The sequence below is a fragment of the Trichoplusia ni genome, chromosome 3 (assembly GCF_003590095.1).
Source record: "Trichoplusia ni isolate ovarian cell line Hi5 chromosome 3, tn1, whole genome shotgun sequence".
Classification (NCBI taxonomy): domain Eukaryota; kingdom Metazoa; phylum Arthropoda; class Insecta; order Lepidoptera; family Noctuidae; genus Trichoplusia; species Trichoplusia ni.
Window position 1 is genome coordinate 6,330,248 of NC_039480.1, and position 15,836 is coordinate 6,346,083.

Genomic DNA, 15,836 nt, shown 5'->3' on the forward strand with positions numbered 1-15,836 from the left:
ATAGTAACAAAACTGTCACGTGACAAATCTAAAAAGTGACAAATACATACATTTTTGTATGACTTTTACTTGTAGAAATGTCAAATTGTATGAGACTTTGGTGCTTTTAACATCATTCTGTATAAGAAATAGTTGTATTATTTTTAAGAGCACCCTTTATATTTTGTTCGTAGCCCTATGGTGATTAACAATTAAAAGTGATATTGAAAAACATAAAATTGGTGATTTGAATATAAAGTAATGATAATCAGTTCACTTGAAACATGTTTTTTTGTGGGTAAAACGGAGTGAAAAGGAAATAGTTTTTTTTTCCTAAAATTCGCATACGTTTTTATATAAAAATGCTTACACACAATTATTTTATAAACAGCTTGTGATTTGTGTGTGACTAATATAATAAATGTGACAACTCTGTCTGTCTGTTAAGCTTTCACGTGACCACTGAACTGATTTTAATGAAATCTGGTACAGAGATAGAGTTGACCTTGAGAAAGAACATAGGATAGTTTTTATCCGGGACTTTTGAAGAGTTCTCTTGGAAACGCGATATAACCGACAACGACGCGGGCGAAGCCGCGGGCAGAAAGCTAATTTTCATATAATCTTTATAATTTTATCTTGTGAAACGACCAAATTTTAATGAAAACTAACAACTTTCTTATAGATTCTCTTCTTACTCCGTTTTACCGTAATAATTTTGTTGGTTATTTATATGAAACTGTAGACCTATTAAGACGGCCTAGACAATGTTTCATTTTGGTATAGAAAACTTCAAATGTATGTGAATGACATTCCTCTTCGACAAGTGACGTGACTGACTTGTCAGTTCAATACATTTGAGGGATTCGTCAGCGTTAGCGAGGAGACGTGTAACTTGTTGATAAAAAACGTAAACAAGCGGACCGTTACTGAGTTACATTGCGATAGCGAGGGATTATTATCCCTGTCCTTATCACTCGTACGCGCATATATGGCGTGAGTTGCTCGATGACAGCTGTCGTTATGTGTTTCGTGGTACAAGGAAGCAGTCAGTACGGCAGTTGTCAACATTTGGTCCGCCATGTTGTGAACAAGTTCATTCCTTCATTTTTGTCAAAATTCGAACTTTATAATAGTTTATTCGAATAAAAATGTTATGAATCCTTGTTTACATTATTTATCTCGTCTTGTTGGCTTATAGGCAATTGAATAGGTCTATAGAATCACCAGTTGTTGTTCGTTCGGTGATTAGTTTACAACATCTTTCTGATCATGTAGTTGAGGATGCCGCCGTTCTTGAAGTATGTGAGATCTACTTCGGTATCGAAGCGGACCTTCACTTGGAATGACTTGCCGTTGCTCACCTGGTGATTAAAATGTTATATTAATTTTGTATATTCGTTACAGGTAGTCTGACAACCAGTCTAACTAAGGGGTATCGTGTTGCCCAGGTAACTGGGTTGAGGAGGTCAGATCGGCAGTCGCTCCTTGTAAAACACTGGTACTTAGCCGAATCCGGTTAGACTGGAAGCCGACCACAACATAGTTGGGAAAAGGCTAGGATGATGATGCTTAATTTTGTATACATTTAGTATAATTAAGATACATATGTATAGAAAAATGTTATTTTTGTCGGGATTTGTGCAATACATTAAGTTTAACGGGGGCAAATCCAACCGGAACGACAAACAAACAAGAAAGCGAGTGTATTAAAACGTGGACATAACGAAATATAGCTATGTCGCCTGGTTTTATCACTTATATTACATCAGGTGTTGGTGTTTCTTCAGAAATATATAATGAAATATTTACCTTAACAGTGATAAGTTGTCCGGGAGTAACTTCAACTGGTAGGTCGATGTCGAAGGTCTCGCTGCCGTCCAACCCGTATGTATCCGCGCTGTCGCCAGGTAGGAATTGAAGGGGGATTATACCCATACCCACGAGGTTGGAGCGATGGATACGCTCGAATGATTCCGCAATTACAGCTTTTATTCCCTGGGGGATAGAGTTTAAATTACAATGCCGTCTAATATATTGAAATGCTTATTAAGGAATTTAATTTGTGTGTTTTGGGTGATAATGAAGTCATATGTACAGACACCCAGACTCAGGACGAGCATTCGTGGATTACACAAATGCTGGTTTGAACCCCGCGTAGGACACGCGGGGTTCAAACCAGCGGCACAGTAGGTTTGGTGTGATGACACTAAACCTACTAAAAATAATCCCACATCCATCCATTTCATATTTATAATTTTATTTTATAGTGGGATTGCATTTAATTAAAGAGCCTGAAAGTAAGAAAGTAGTGAAAAATAGATGATGACTGGGCATAAAAAGAAAAAAAACCTAATTAGTCCCTCAGTTAGATATTTGAAAACGTTTTCGTTTAAAAAATAAAAACTAGAATTGACAAAGATTAACTGCTTTAAAGTTTAGGAGAGGGGGCTTGTGACGTAACGATAGAGTAAAATTTATACTCAATCGTGACGTCACGCGTAAGTTTCATCCACTGTAATTTAAAAAATACGTAACCATTATTATACAATAAACTACGTGACGGACACTGGAGAAAAATGACATCATCTCTATTACCATGAACAACAGAAATTAAGAGGTTTTTGCCCAGCACTGGGATATCAACAATATTATATTACAACTTACCAATAGGAAGGGACCTTTAGCTGCCCAGTCCCGACTGGAGCCCGATCCGTAGTCTTTACCGACTACAGCTATAAGAGGGACGTTCTCTTTGCCGTATCTGTAGAGTTCAATAAATATATAACACGTATATAAGGTATTTTTTATCAATTTGATGATGTATGATTTTACTGGGTTTTTGATGTATTTGAAAAAATATGTGATATTAAAATAGATTATGTACAAGATAGAAGAATAAAAATAACACCCACAGTCAAAAGTTTAAAATGGCTCGAGCGATTTTTACCTATTTATATCTATTTATTTATTAGGTATACCAACAGCATAACATACATTTTTTACAAATTAGAAAGTGAATAACATAGTTTTTCGTATGCATGTCTATTATCAAATATATCTAGGAACAGTCGCACATAATTCACCTTTAATACAAATTAAATTAAAATAGCTAAATCCATTTGGGAACTATGATGCTTTAGGGCACTTAAGGCTCTAGACAGATGGACTGCATTTCAGCTGCAATCCAACTGAAAATTTGCAGATCGAAAGCAGTTGACACGACTGCAATAGAACTGCAAACTAACCGTGCGGTCCAATTGCAGTCGGCGTGCAGTCGTGTGACGGTTTCTATAGCGGTTGGTTTGCAGTCGTGTCAGCTGCATTCAAACTGCAAATTTGCAGTTGAAATGCAGTCCGCCTGTCTAGAGCTCAAGACAGACATGTCAAACGTATAATACCTCACTTTTTGCATCGGGGTGTAATTTTAAACTGAAGACGGTTTTTAATATAAAAAATAACGAAATAGATAATATAAGAGTATCTTTTCGTGTCTGTTTCATTTACTTTAATATTCCACAACTCTCACACAGCGCCATCTAGTCTCAAACTAAGCAGAGCTTGTATTATGAGTACTAGACAACTGATAAACATACAGTTTTCTAAATACATACATAATATAGATAAACTACACCCAGACACAGAACAAAAGATAGAAGGAAGCCGACCCCAACATAGTTGGGAAAAGGCTAGGCCGATGACACAGAACAATTGATCGTGCTCATCACACAAACATTTGTCCTGGGTGGGGATCGAACCCACGACCTCTGGTATAGTAATCAGGGTCACTAACCACTAGACCACCTCACCCCACTCTCACTAGGTCACCTTATATACCTAAAATATGTATCTACTAGCTGACCCAGCAAACGTTGTTTTGCCGAATATTTTTTTTTTAGTTTTATTTATTTTTAATGCCACATTATAAAAAAACAAAAACAAAGAATTTCGTCCAAAAAATAAAATATTTTTTTTTGTCTGAGCAACCCTTATCACTTAGGAGTTTGGAAAATAGATGTTAGTCGATTCTCAGACCTACTGAATACGCATATAAAATTGGGTAAAAATCGGTTTAGCCGTTTCGGAGGAGTACGGTAACTAACATCGTGACACGGGAATTTTATATATTAGATAACCCACCTGTCGGCAGCATCGAATATGTCCATGACATCGCCGCTGGGATAGTGCGTGGTCTTAGGCCCAGCTGTGGGCGCCATTTTGTTCACGATGCGAATGTTCGCGAACGTGCCTCGGGACATGATCGCGTCGTTGCCTCGCCTCGAGCCGTACGAGTTGAACTCGCGGGGAGTTAGACTGGTGGGAGAAATGTTTGTTAATTTTATGTTTTATTTGAAAGAATGTGATAAAATTCTAACCTAAACTAACATACAGATTAAGAACCGCCTTCCTTTTGAAGTCGGTCAATAAAGATAGTTTAATTAATAGATTTAAAAAATCTAAAGACCCACGTTTTTAAGTGTCACTCCATTCAAATTTCATCAAAATCGGTTAGCCGTTTTTTTAGTTTTCAATTGCATTGTCATCCGGTTTGAAGCTACCCTGAAAATTTCAGCCTGCTAGCTTACCGGGAAGTGACCTCCTCAACCCAGTTACTGACAACATGATACCACTTAGTTAAAATGGTTTTCAGACTTTTCAAGCTTCTGACTACCTGTAACGACTGTCAAAGATGAAGGAATAACAGCCGGGACCCACAATTTAACGTGCCTTCCGAAACACGGAAAAATTATCATAATATAAATACTTTTTATGCTTACCCCTTATCAGCCAAGAAGCGAGCAGCAGGAGAGTTCCTGGCAATAGAGCCGGCTGGAGAGATGTGGTCTGTCGTGACCGAGTCTCCGAGGAGGAGCAGGCAACGGGCGCCAGATACTCCGGAGCGAGGGGTCAACTCCTGGAGACACACAATATAAATGTAACAGGAAATAAGACTACTGCTTTAATCTGTATAGGTACCGGCACGGATCTTGAGCGCTCGGCGATAAAGTGAGGATCGCTTTGCGCATCGTAAAATAAAACGCTAATCAACTGTCCGTATTCGTTGTTTTGTGATGCATGCAACTGCAGCAAAGAATTTCAAACAATCCCTCATGTCGGCTATGACGCGCTGCGACACACTCCCTGCTGTAGTCCGCCCCGCGCCTCACTTCATACCGCTAAAGAGACACAAACAATCACTTCTGCACAGGTCAAGGTCAGCGCTCAACATCCGTGCCGGTAACTATACCATTTTTCATTTTGTATTAACACTTGAGTATGGTAATTGACGTCACACGATATTTATTTCACAGTATTCTATTAATTTTTTAAGAGATTAATGCGTATCCAATATTTTTAATCGACTTCTATATTAGTATATGCTTATCCGCAAATATCTCGCGTTTAGCTGAAGCAATTTAGATGCGGTTTTTTTGGAAATCTTTTCAGAGACCAAACTGATTATTTTTTGTTAGATACCCCATTAAAAAAATTGTCATTGTAGCTACTAGCTTCTTATCGTACAGTTGATGTACCCCCCGGGTGTCAGAGTGTACCCCGGCCGTAGTCCTCTGACGTCATACTTACCCTGGTCATGCCATCGAAGAACGGGGGCTTCTTGATGTAAGTGGAGTTGACGTCCCAGCCGTACAGCTTGCCCTGGGGAACGGACAGCTGTTGCCAGGAGGGGGAACCCAGCTCGATCTTCTCGTAGACCTGGGGGAGAGGGGAGAGAGGGGATATTATTCATACGATGAATAAACGATTCGTTTAAAGTCTAACTAACTCGTATTTCGGAAGGCACGTTAAATTCACCCGGCTGGTATTTACATATCTTTAAGTTTGACAGTCGTTACAGGTGGACAAAAGCTTGTAAGTCTGACAACCAGTCTAACTAAGGGGTATCGTGTTGACTGTTAATGGGCTGAGGTGGTCAGATAGACAGTCGCTCCTTGTAAAACACTAGTACTTAGCTCTATTAGGTTAGACTTGAAGCCGACCCCAACATAGTTGGGAACAGGCTAGGCGGATGATGATAAACGACTCTTTAAAGAAACGACTCCCGCACTAAGGATTTTAATCCTTGTGTCTTGGGTTTCACAAACATTCAAGTCACATGCACAAAGACACCCAGACTCAGGACGAGCATTCGTTAACACACAACCGCTTCTCCTACGCGGGCAACGAACCCGCGACACGTTGCGCAGTGTATTAAGCGCGGTAAGCTCAACTCTCTCGGCTACCCATGCAATCAAACCGTATATTCTTCCTTTCTTATTTGCCTTCATCAAATAACCCTTCCTTTAGTCAAGTTATTGGTGTTTACCTTATAAATAAATCATCATCATCCCAGCCTTTTCCCAACTATGTTAGGGTCGGCTTCCAGTCTAACCGGTTTCAGATAAGTACCAGTGTTTCACAAGGAGCGACTGCCTATCTCACCTCCTCAACTCAGTTATAGGCAACACGATACTCCTTGGTTAGACTGGTTGTCAGACTTTTCAAGCTTCTGACTACCTGTAACGACTGTCAAAGATGTAGGAATAACAGCCGGGACCCACAATTTAACGTGCCTTCCGAAACACGGAATAAATAATACCTTATAAGTAAATGATTGAATAATAACATACCTCTTTAAACATGCCGGGTATGACGTGCTTGTTCTCAACTTCCTGTATCTCAGCCCGCGTCGGCCAGATCTCTCGCAAGTACACAGGGCTGCCGTCCGCGCGAGTGCCTGTAAACACATAATAATATTAAATATAGCTATAGAAGATATAAGTTATTAGATACGACACCGCTAATAAGAACTCTAAACACATAAAATCTAGTCACCGAAAAGATGGATCTGTTTTATGTATTTACATATCAGATTTCAATAAATCATTGTGCATAAAGTATAAATAAAAATATTTCATGAATTCTTTTGACGAAATTTTAAATAAAAAATTGGAATTTCTAGAGTTATCATTTTACTTTTAAAAAACGACTTCCGCAGTTAGGAATTTAATCCTTGTGTCGCGGGCGTTTTACAAAACATACAAATCACATGCACAAAGACACCCAGACTCAGGACAAGCATTCGTGGATCACACAAATGCTTGTCCTACGCGGGGATCGAACCCGCGACACGTCTCGCAGAGTGGGCTTTGTATGGTAACCTCAACCACTCGACTATCCGTGCAGTCAAAACAATTAATTAACAATAATTTTGTATAAATTTAAATTGGATTAGGTAATTTTACTATTTACAAAGAATTACGAGGAATTTTAATTTAATTAACATTTAGTCTCGGACATCTAAGTTTTAGATTGGTATAAAAAGAAGATTCACTTCTGACATGTATACTTTGTAGGCACGCATTTTTTTTTAAATAAAATATGATATATCTTAAGATATTATAACAGAGGGACTTTTGCCCAGCACTTACCAAGTGGCTGTGTCTCAAAGTCGATGTCCACGGTGCCAGCCAAGGCGTATGCTATGACCAGTAGTGGGGAGGCCAGGTAGTTGGCGCGGGTGTTCGGGTGGATGCGACCCTCGAAGTTACGGTTCCCGGAGAGGACCCCACAGCAGACCAGCTCATTCTGAGGGTTCGAAGAAATATTAGTAGTCGCGTAGTTAGAGACTATAGCTTGGAGGATAAGGTTTTAGAGGCAGAAATAAAACTAATTGGGATTTTGGTCTAGTGGGCAGTGGCTGGCTATACTAAAGGTCGTGGGTTCGAATCCCATCCAGGACAAAATTTCGTGTGATGTGAAAATTTGTTCTGTGTCTGGGTGCAATTTTATATTAAACTTTTTGATGTAATATCTCAATAAGTTTTTTGTATTGAGAGAGATTAATATTTCACCAAACATTAATTTATAAAAAATTCGACTGACTCGACTGACCTTCTATATGAATTAATTAAAAGATACGCTTAGTTTGACACTAGATGGCGCCGTGTCAAATTCAATCAATATTTTTATCCCAAAAAATTATAATAGAACTACAAATAAGTCTTCAACTTCACAAAAGAAATACATAAAATATTCTCTATGAATACTGCCAATTTGAATGCATTTCTATGATTTGAAAGGCAGGTGCCATACTTTTCCATAGTATATAAAAGGCATTATAACAATTTAAATATAATACCAATAGCCCAAATTAGCTTAATCTCCACAAAATACAATAGTTTTGTAGCTACCACGGGCGTCTGTTCTTTTATAGAGCAAGGGTGATAGATACCCCATCACATTTTTTTAAAGTTCTCAACAAGGCCTCTGCATGTTGGACCTGTGTCCCCGTGTACACCTTTAAAAAGGACCAGGTCTCTTCACATGGAGTTATCCCGTGACAGAAAAGAGTAAAAATAATAATATTGTTTTACCTTTTCAATAGTATTAGCGATGTTATCATCAATGGGTCCCGAGTTACCGATGCAAGTCATGCACCCGTAACCCACGATGTCGAAACCCAGCTTCTCTAGATACGGCACTACTCCGGATTCCTGGAAAACAGAAGATTTACAAAAAAATAAAATGGAAGTCTTTCATAAAACCGATAAACTCTAAATATTTATTTTTAAATAGTCTTACCCTCAGATAGTAAGTGACTACTCCAGACCCTGGTGATAGAGAAGTCTTGATGTAGGGCTGAACACTCAGACCATTTTCCACAGCCTTCTTAGCGAGGAGACCTGAGAAAAAATAATGAGTTTTTAGATATTAAGATTCAGAGAGTCAAACGCCCCGTCTTATAGTAAGACTGCTGTCCCAGTAAGAGTTGTTTTGACATACAAATGAGATCTAGGAAAAAAATGGGTCTGAAAAATAGTTGTCAGATGGTTAGACCTAGATTAATATTCTATACTAGCTGTTGCCCGCGACTTCGTCCGCGTGGTTAGAAGATACATATAATTTAGGAAAGATATATAAGTTAGGAATTTTTAAACGGAAGCCGTCGAAGATGAATATTTTTTCCTGTTTTTGCCACATTTTCCATTGTATCTTCGCTCCTATTAATCGCAGCGTGATGGTATATAGCCTAAAACCTTCCTCGATGAATGGTCTATTCAACACAAAAATAATTTTTCAATTTGAAACAGTAGTTCCTGAGATAAGCGCATTCAAACAAACAAACAATCAAACTCTTCAGCTTTATATATTAGTATAGAGTATGGATTAGTATAGATATAGATCTGAAGCCGAGCGGTCGAGGTCACCACACCAAACCCACTGAGCGGTTTCGATTTCCGCATTTGTGTGATCCACGAATGCTTGTCCTGAGTCTGGGCGTCTTTGTGCATGTGACTTGAATGTTTGTGAAACCCAAGACACAAGGATTAAATTCCTTGATGCCACGTCTGCTTATGATTGAGGACTCCGGTTGGGTCCGAAACTAGTCGGGATACCCCGATAAATACGCGTGAATAAACCGTTACATCATTTAATACAAATAATTAAGGTATTGACTCACCAGCTCCCAACATCACGCTGGGGTTTGAGGTGTTGGTGCATGATGTGATGGCTGCGATGATGACGGAGCCATGGGTGATGGTGTATGTCTTCCCATCGGAGTAACTGAAGCTACCTGATGCTGCCAGGTTGGCGGGGGAGAGGCCGTAGCCCTTGAAGCCGACCTGAAAAGAGAAGCAGGGATTATGGCATGGCTGGCATGTAAGAAATTGTGCATGAAGGATTGCAACGCATTGCCATACACCGACACCAAAACGCGGATGACGTAGCACGGTGGTTCAGGTTTAGTCAGTAAGAGTCTGACACTACACATTTCCTCCCCCCGAGGGAGTGGATGTCCATGAGGATTCCCACGCCTTACCAAAACAAAAGACATGTCAGAAATTAACCCGAGTATTTTATAGTGGTTTTTTAGGTTTACGCGAATGTTAGACATTGAAATAAGACTATTTTTACGGATTTTATCGCGGTTTAATTTTAGATTTTAGTTCCCCGACGTTTCGATACCTTTGCAGGTATCATGGTCACGGGCAGACTGAGATGGCGTTCGTCTTGACAGAAGATGTTGCTCGTTCTACCTTCATATTTTAGCTTATTATTTGTGGTCCGATCTAGGCGGCATGAGCTCACTTCGTCGTTAAACCGCGATAAAATCCGTCGCGGCGATAAAAGCCGTGATCCACGAATGCTTGGTCTGAGTCTGGGTGTCTTTGCGCATGTGACTTGTATATTTGTGAAACCAAGCCACAAGACTTTAAATCCTTAGTGCGGGAGTCTTTTAAAATGACTTCATGTGAAGAGTCCTTACTCCAGTACTAGGACAATTAAGGGCTTATATAATAGTGTAATACTCACAAATGGGAATCGAATCCAAGACCTTACACGTACTACAACTTATTATAATACAGATATAAATAAACTAGCATTTGCCCGCGACTTCGCCCGCGTGGTAAGCAAACCCGTAGTACATCATTTTGTGCTATCGTCTATAGTTTTAGCAGCCTACGCAGAAATAGGTTTCAGATTTTACACCTTTGGTTACATTATCGTAATTTTCTTACGGAACCCTAATATTTTTCAAAATAAAATATAGCCTATGTTCAGCGGGGATAATGTAGCTTCTCAACAGTGAAAGATTTTTTTGAATCGGTCGAGTAGTTTCGAAGCCTATTCGTGCCAAACAAACAAACAAACAATCAAATCTTTCCTCTTTATAATATTAGTATTGAGTATAGATTGAGTACACACTTCCGCTTGGTCAGCAGAATACAGTTTCTGAGTAACGACCTTGATTAGTCAGCTGAATATTGTTTTATATAAAACAATGCTTGTACTGCGGGTTTGCTTGTATTAATATGTAATTATTATAAAATGTAAGATGTTATTTTTTGCCTATATTCTGGAGTAAAGTTTAAAGTCGTCGATGAAAAAGGTGAAGAGGTTTGGAAAGAGATGGGAGGTTTTTGCCCAGCAGTGATTCTAACAAATTTATACTAATATAGAAAGCTGAAGAGTTTGTGTGTTTGTTTGAACGCGCTTTTCTCAGGAACTACTGGTTCGAATTGAAAAATTATTTTTGTGTTGAATAGATCATTTAGAAGGCTATAGGCTATATAATATCACGCTGTAACTTATAGGAGCGAAGATACAATGGAAAATGTGGAAAAAATTCTAACCACGTGAACGAAGTCGCGGGCAACAGCTAGTACTTAATAGGGATAAACAACTCTAGGTATATGGATAGCAACGATCTCTTTTAAGTATGTACTTTATGGAGTTTAATTAGGAATATTTTGTTCTAGACAATAAATAAGTTATAAAGGCTAAAGAAACCTTTTTTTTTTAATTGCCAAAAATCCACAAATGCTACAAAAAATCTATTTTCTGACCGTGTTGACGTAGAGCAATAATAGCTTAATAAAATATTTTTTTTATTTTGAAACCACAGACAGAACATCACAACTTTATAATATTAATTGAAATAAGGAAGTTTAAAAACGCTGAGTTTGTAAAAAAAAAGCAATATAATATAATAATTGTACTTCTTCAATCATTATTTGAGTAAATCGTATTAGCAAAGAGATTAGATGTTTAGAAAATTATTAACTATTAATTTTTGTAGCGTAAAGTGAATGTTTAGTGCCAGTTTTAAAGTTTAAAAGAAAATCTTGGACTTATCGTGAGCCCCACCGCGTCAGCTCATGATTAAGGACTCCGGTTCGGTCCGAAACTAGTCGGGCGATCCCGATACATACACGTGAGTAACCGTTATCAAATAAATAATTATTGATTTTTTTTACTGTTTTTAAATAGAGGGGGTTTGTTATTCAGTGTTTAAGATTTCTTAATAGAGGGGTTTGAGAGATTGTACGAACAAGAGATTGTTCGTACAATCTCTTGGAAGAAGCCACTTGACGAAGCTGACCACAACAAGTGGAGAAGTCGTCTCTTCGGTGCCGGCAGTCCTTACGGAAGTGGAAAATTTCTATGGCCGGTTATACGCATCGCATGCATCTCGACCTGATCCCGGAAATGAGGATCCCAGAGCCACATTAACACGCCATTTCACCGAAGACCTGCCAGAAGTCAGCAGTGGCGAAATCGAGATCGCTCTGAGACAGCTCAAAAATGGAAAAGCCCCTGGCGAGGATGGCATTACAACAGAGCTATTAAAAGCAGGAGGAAACCCCTTACTAGGGGAGCTCCAAAAGCTTTTTAATGCCGTCCTGTTTGAAGGGAGAACTCCAGAGGCGTGGAGTAGGAGTGTTGTCGTCCTGTTCTTCAAAAAGGTAGACAAAACCCAGCTGAAGAACTATCGACCCATTTCCCTCCTAAGCCACGTCTATAAGCTGTTCTCAAGAGTGATCACGAACCGACTTGCGCGAAGACTCGACGAATTCCAACCGCCGGAGCAGGCCGGGTTTCGGAGCGGATACGGCACCATAGACCACATCCACACAGTGCGGCAGATTATACAGAAGACCGAAGAGTATAATCAGCCCCTGTGTCTAGCATTTGTGGACTATGAGAAGGCCTTTGACTCGGTGGAAATCTGGTCTGTTCTGGAGTCCCTGCAGCGTTGTCAAGTAGATTGGCGATACATCCAAGTGATGAGATGTCTTTACGAAGCCGCTACAATGTCCGTCCAAGTACAGAATCAGCAAACAAGGCCCATACCGTTGCATCGAGGAGTGAGACAAGGGGATGTTATTTCCCCGAAATTGTTCACTAATGCAATGGAGGATATGTTCAAGACGCTGAACTGGAAAGGACGCGGCATCAACATCAATGGCGAACACATCTCTCACTTGCGATTTGCTGACGATATTGTCATCATGGCGGAAACGCTGCAGGACCTACAACAGATGCTGAACGGCCTGGCTGAATCTTCTCTACGCATCGGCCTACGGATGAACTTGGACAAAACCAAGGTCATGTTCAATGAACATGTTCTACCGGAACCGATTGCGATACACGGCGCCGTTCTCGAAGTTGTTCAGAAATATGTATACCTCGGGCAGACATTGCAGTTAGGTAGAAACAACTTTGAGGACGAGGTGAATAGGAGAATTCAGTTGGGTTGGACTGCATTTGGGAAGTTACGTCGAGTCCTAACATCGTCGATCCCACAGTGCCTAAAGACAAAAGTCTTCAATCAGTGCGTCCTACCTGTCATGACTTACGGAGCCGAAACGTGGACACTGTCGGTACGGCTGGTTCACAAGTTTAAAGTCGCTCAGCGAGCTATGGAAAGGGCTATGCTCGGTATTTCTCTGAGGGACCGCATCAGAAATGAGGTAATCCGTCAGAGAACCAAAGTCATCGACATAGCCCACCGAATCAGCAAGCTGAAGTGGCAGTGGGCTGGCCATATTAGCCGAAGAACCGATAACCGTTGGGGTAAACGAGTTCTAGAGTGGAGACCACGCCTCGGCAAACGTAGTGTAGGACGTCCTCAGGCACGGTGGAGTGATGACTTGCGCAAGACGGCTGGCAGGAGCTGGATGCGAGAAGCCGAAAATCGATCTCAGTGGCGTGCACTTGGAGAGGCCTATGTCCAGCAGTGGACTTCGATAGGCTGATGATGAATAGAGGGGTACAATAGGGATGATGACTGGGTATAAAAAGAATAAATCTCATTAGTCCCTCAGTTAGATAATTGAAAAGTATGAGACACGTAGTTTTTCCTTTTTCAGAAAAACTAGAATTGACAAAGATTAACTGCTTTAAAGTTTAGGAGAGGGGGCTTGTGACGTAACGATAGAGTAAAATTTATACTCAATCGTGACGTCACGCGTAAGTTTAATTCACTGTAATTTGGTCAATTTATGTTTGCGGGACAAATTAAAAAATACGTATCCATTATTATACAAAAAACTACAAGAAGGACACTGCAAAAAAAAACTGTCATCATCCCTATTGTGAACCCAGTTACTATGACTAGGTCTGTTAGCAGGCTATATCTGATGAAAGGAAGCAGCTAGACTGTTGCCTTTTTTTAAAGATAATGTATTTCTATGGCCGTTATAAAACAAATAAAGCTCGAGGTAAATGAACGTTTGTTACATACATAAAAAATGATGGTTGAAAAAAAATCTAGAAAGTTACTTTAGACAATTTTTATAGAACCCTTATTCTCACTAGTCTGACGATCAAACCAGATCATCATCATCCTAGCCTTTCCCAACTATGTTGGGGTCGGCTTTCAGTCTAACCGGATTCAGCTAAGTACCAGTGTTTTACAAGGAGCGACTGCCTATCTGACCTCCTCAACCCAGTTATCTGGGCAACACGATACCCCTTAGTTAGACTGGTTGTCAGACTGTCAAGCTTCTGACTACCTGTAACGACTGTCAAAGATGTATGAATAACAGTCAGGACCCACAAATTAACGTGCCTTCCGAAACACGAAATCTAAACTACCTGATACGAAATACAAATTGTCAATTAAGCTTTTACAATTAGCTACCATAAGCTAATTGCAGTTTTCTCTTCACAATATTATGTAATAGCTAATTATAGTATTATTAATTAGATCATTACGCTTAATAATGTCATAATGACACCTGATAATACCTACGTAATTAAATTATCATTAATTTGCTAATGAGGGACGTAAACATTACTGACAATTTTTTTTTAAAACGACTAAGGACCTTGTGTCTCGGGTTTCACAAACATTCAAGTCACATGCACAAAGACACTCAGACTCAGGACAAGCATTCGTCGAAAACTTAAACTTATCATACTGTCATGAAGTCTTAATTTTTAAGGTTTCGTACCGAAACGCTAAAAAGAAACCTTATAATTGAGACTCCGCTCTTTGTCCTTCTGTGCCTAGGCTGTAACGCCTGTAACTCATGAAAAGTCAAAACGAGACAGTTGTAATTTTTCACAGATGATGTATTCCTAATCTATACTAATATATAAAGCTGAAGAGTTTGTTTGTTTGATTGTTTGTTTAAACGCGCTTATCTCAGGAACTACTGGTTCAAACGGAAAAAATCTTTTTGTATTTAATAGACCATTAATCGAGAAGGTTTTAGGCTATATAACATCACGCTGCGACTAATACGAGCGGAGATACAATGGAAATGTGCCAAAAACGAGGAAAAATATTTATCTTCGAGGGCTTTCGTTAAAAAAATCCTAAATTATATCTTCTAACCACGCGAACGAAGTCGCGGGCAACAGCTAGTGCTGTTATATAAATTTGATTGTATTGCTTTTCTATAGCTTATAGTACGAAACCCTCAGTGTCACATCCGTGTCCGAGTCGCACATGACCGTTTTCTTTAACTTTCGCGGTTATAATATCAGTGGTATGATGAATTATTATTAAACTTAACCACATCACTAACTGTCACACCATTAAAACGTAGTTAATAGTAACCGGAATTTCGTGGTTTATTTATAAAGGGAGTTCATTTTTAATAGTTCAAGCATGAAATATTATTTGATGGATATAGTAAATAGAATTCTTAAAAAAAAAAACTACTAACACTAAGAAATTCAACGGAGGTCGACAAAACTTCGGACTAGATGAATCGATTTTGTTGATACTTTTTTCAAATTTGAATTGAAGTAGGTGTTATTTGGTACCATATATTTGACGACGTTCGTGGTCGAGTGGCGTACGCACCGGTTTCAAGGTGTCGCTAGCTCTGAGTTCCCGGGTTCAATCCCCGGTCGGGCCAATGTAAAAATTCACATTTCTACATTGTCTCGGGTCTGGGTGTTTGTGGTACCTTCGTTGTATCTGAATTGCATAAAACAAGTGCTTCAGCAACTTACTTTGGGTTCAGAACAATGTACGTGATGTTGTCCGCATTTATTATTAGTTCTGAGGTTACAAACACGAAAGCATACACACGAATTAAGAACCACCTCTTTTT

At 39.4% G+C, this 15,836-nt stretch overlaps 1 protein-coding gene across 1 annotated transcript in view; it reads right to left on the reverse strand.

Moving 5' to 3' along the window:
• Positions 1–1,216: 1,216 nt before the first annotated feature.
• Positions 1,217–15,836, reverse strand: part of LOC113491646 (cytoplasmic aconitate hydratase-like) — a 48,620-nt gene continuing 34,000 nt past the window's right edge. The window contains exons 11-21 of the mRNA XM_026868719.1: positions 9,443–9,605; positions 8,563–8,663; positions 8,355–8,474; positions 7,410–7,566; positions 6,609–6,715; positions 5,566–5,694; positions 4,758–4,894; positions 4,120–4,293; positions 2,647–2,743; positions 1,792–1,977; positions 1,217–1,343 (exon numbers count right to left, since the gene is read on the reverse strand). Of these exons, the coding sequence (XP_026724520.1) occupies positions 1,233–1,343; positions 1,792–1,977; positions 2,647–2,743; positions 4,120–4,293; positions 4,758–4,894; positions 5,566–5,694; positions 6,609–6,715; positions 7,410–7,566; positions 8,355–8,474; positions 8,563–8,663; positions 9,443–9,605 (1,482 nt within the window). The 3' untranslated portion in view covers positions 1,217–1,232. The remainder of the gene's footprint in view (positions 1,344–1,791; positions 1,978–2,646; positions 2,744–4,119; positions 4,294–4,757; positions 4,895–5,565; positions 5,695–6,608; positions 6,716–7,409; positions 7,567–8,354; positions 8,475–8,562; positions 8,664–9,442; positions 9,606–15,836) is intronic.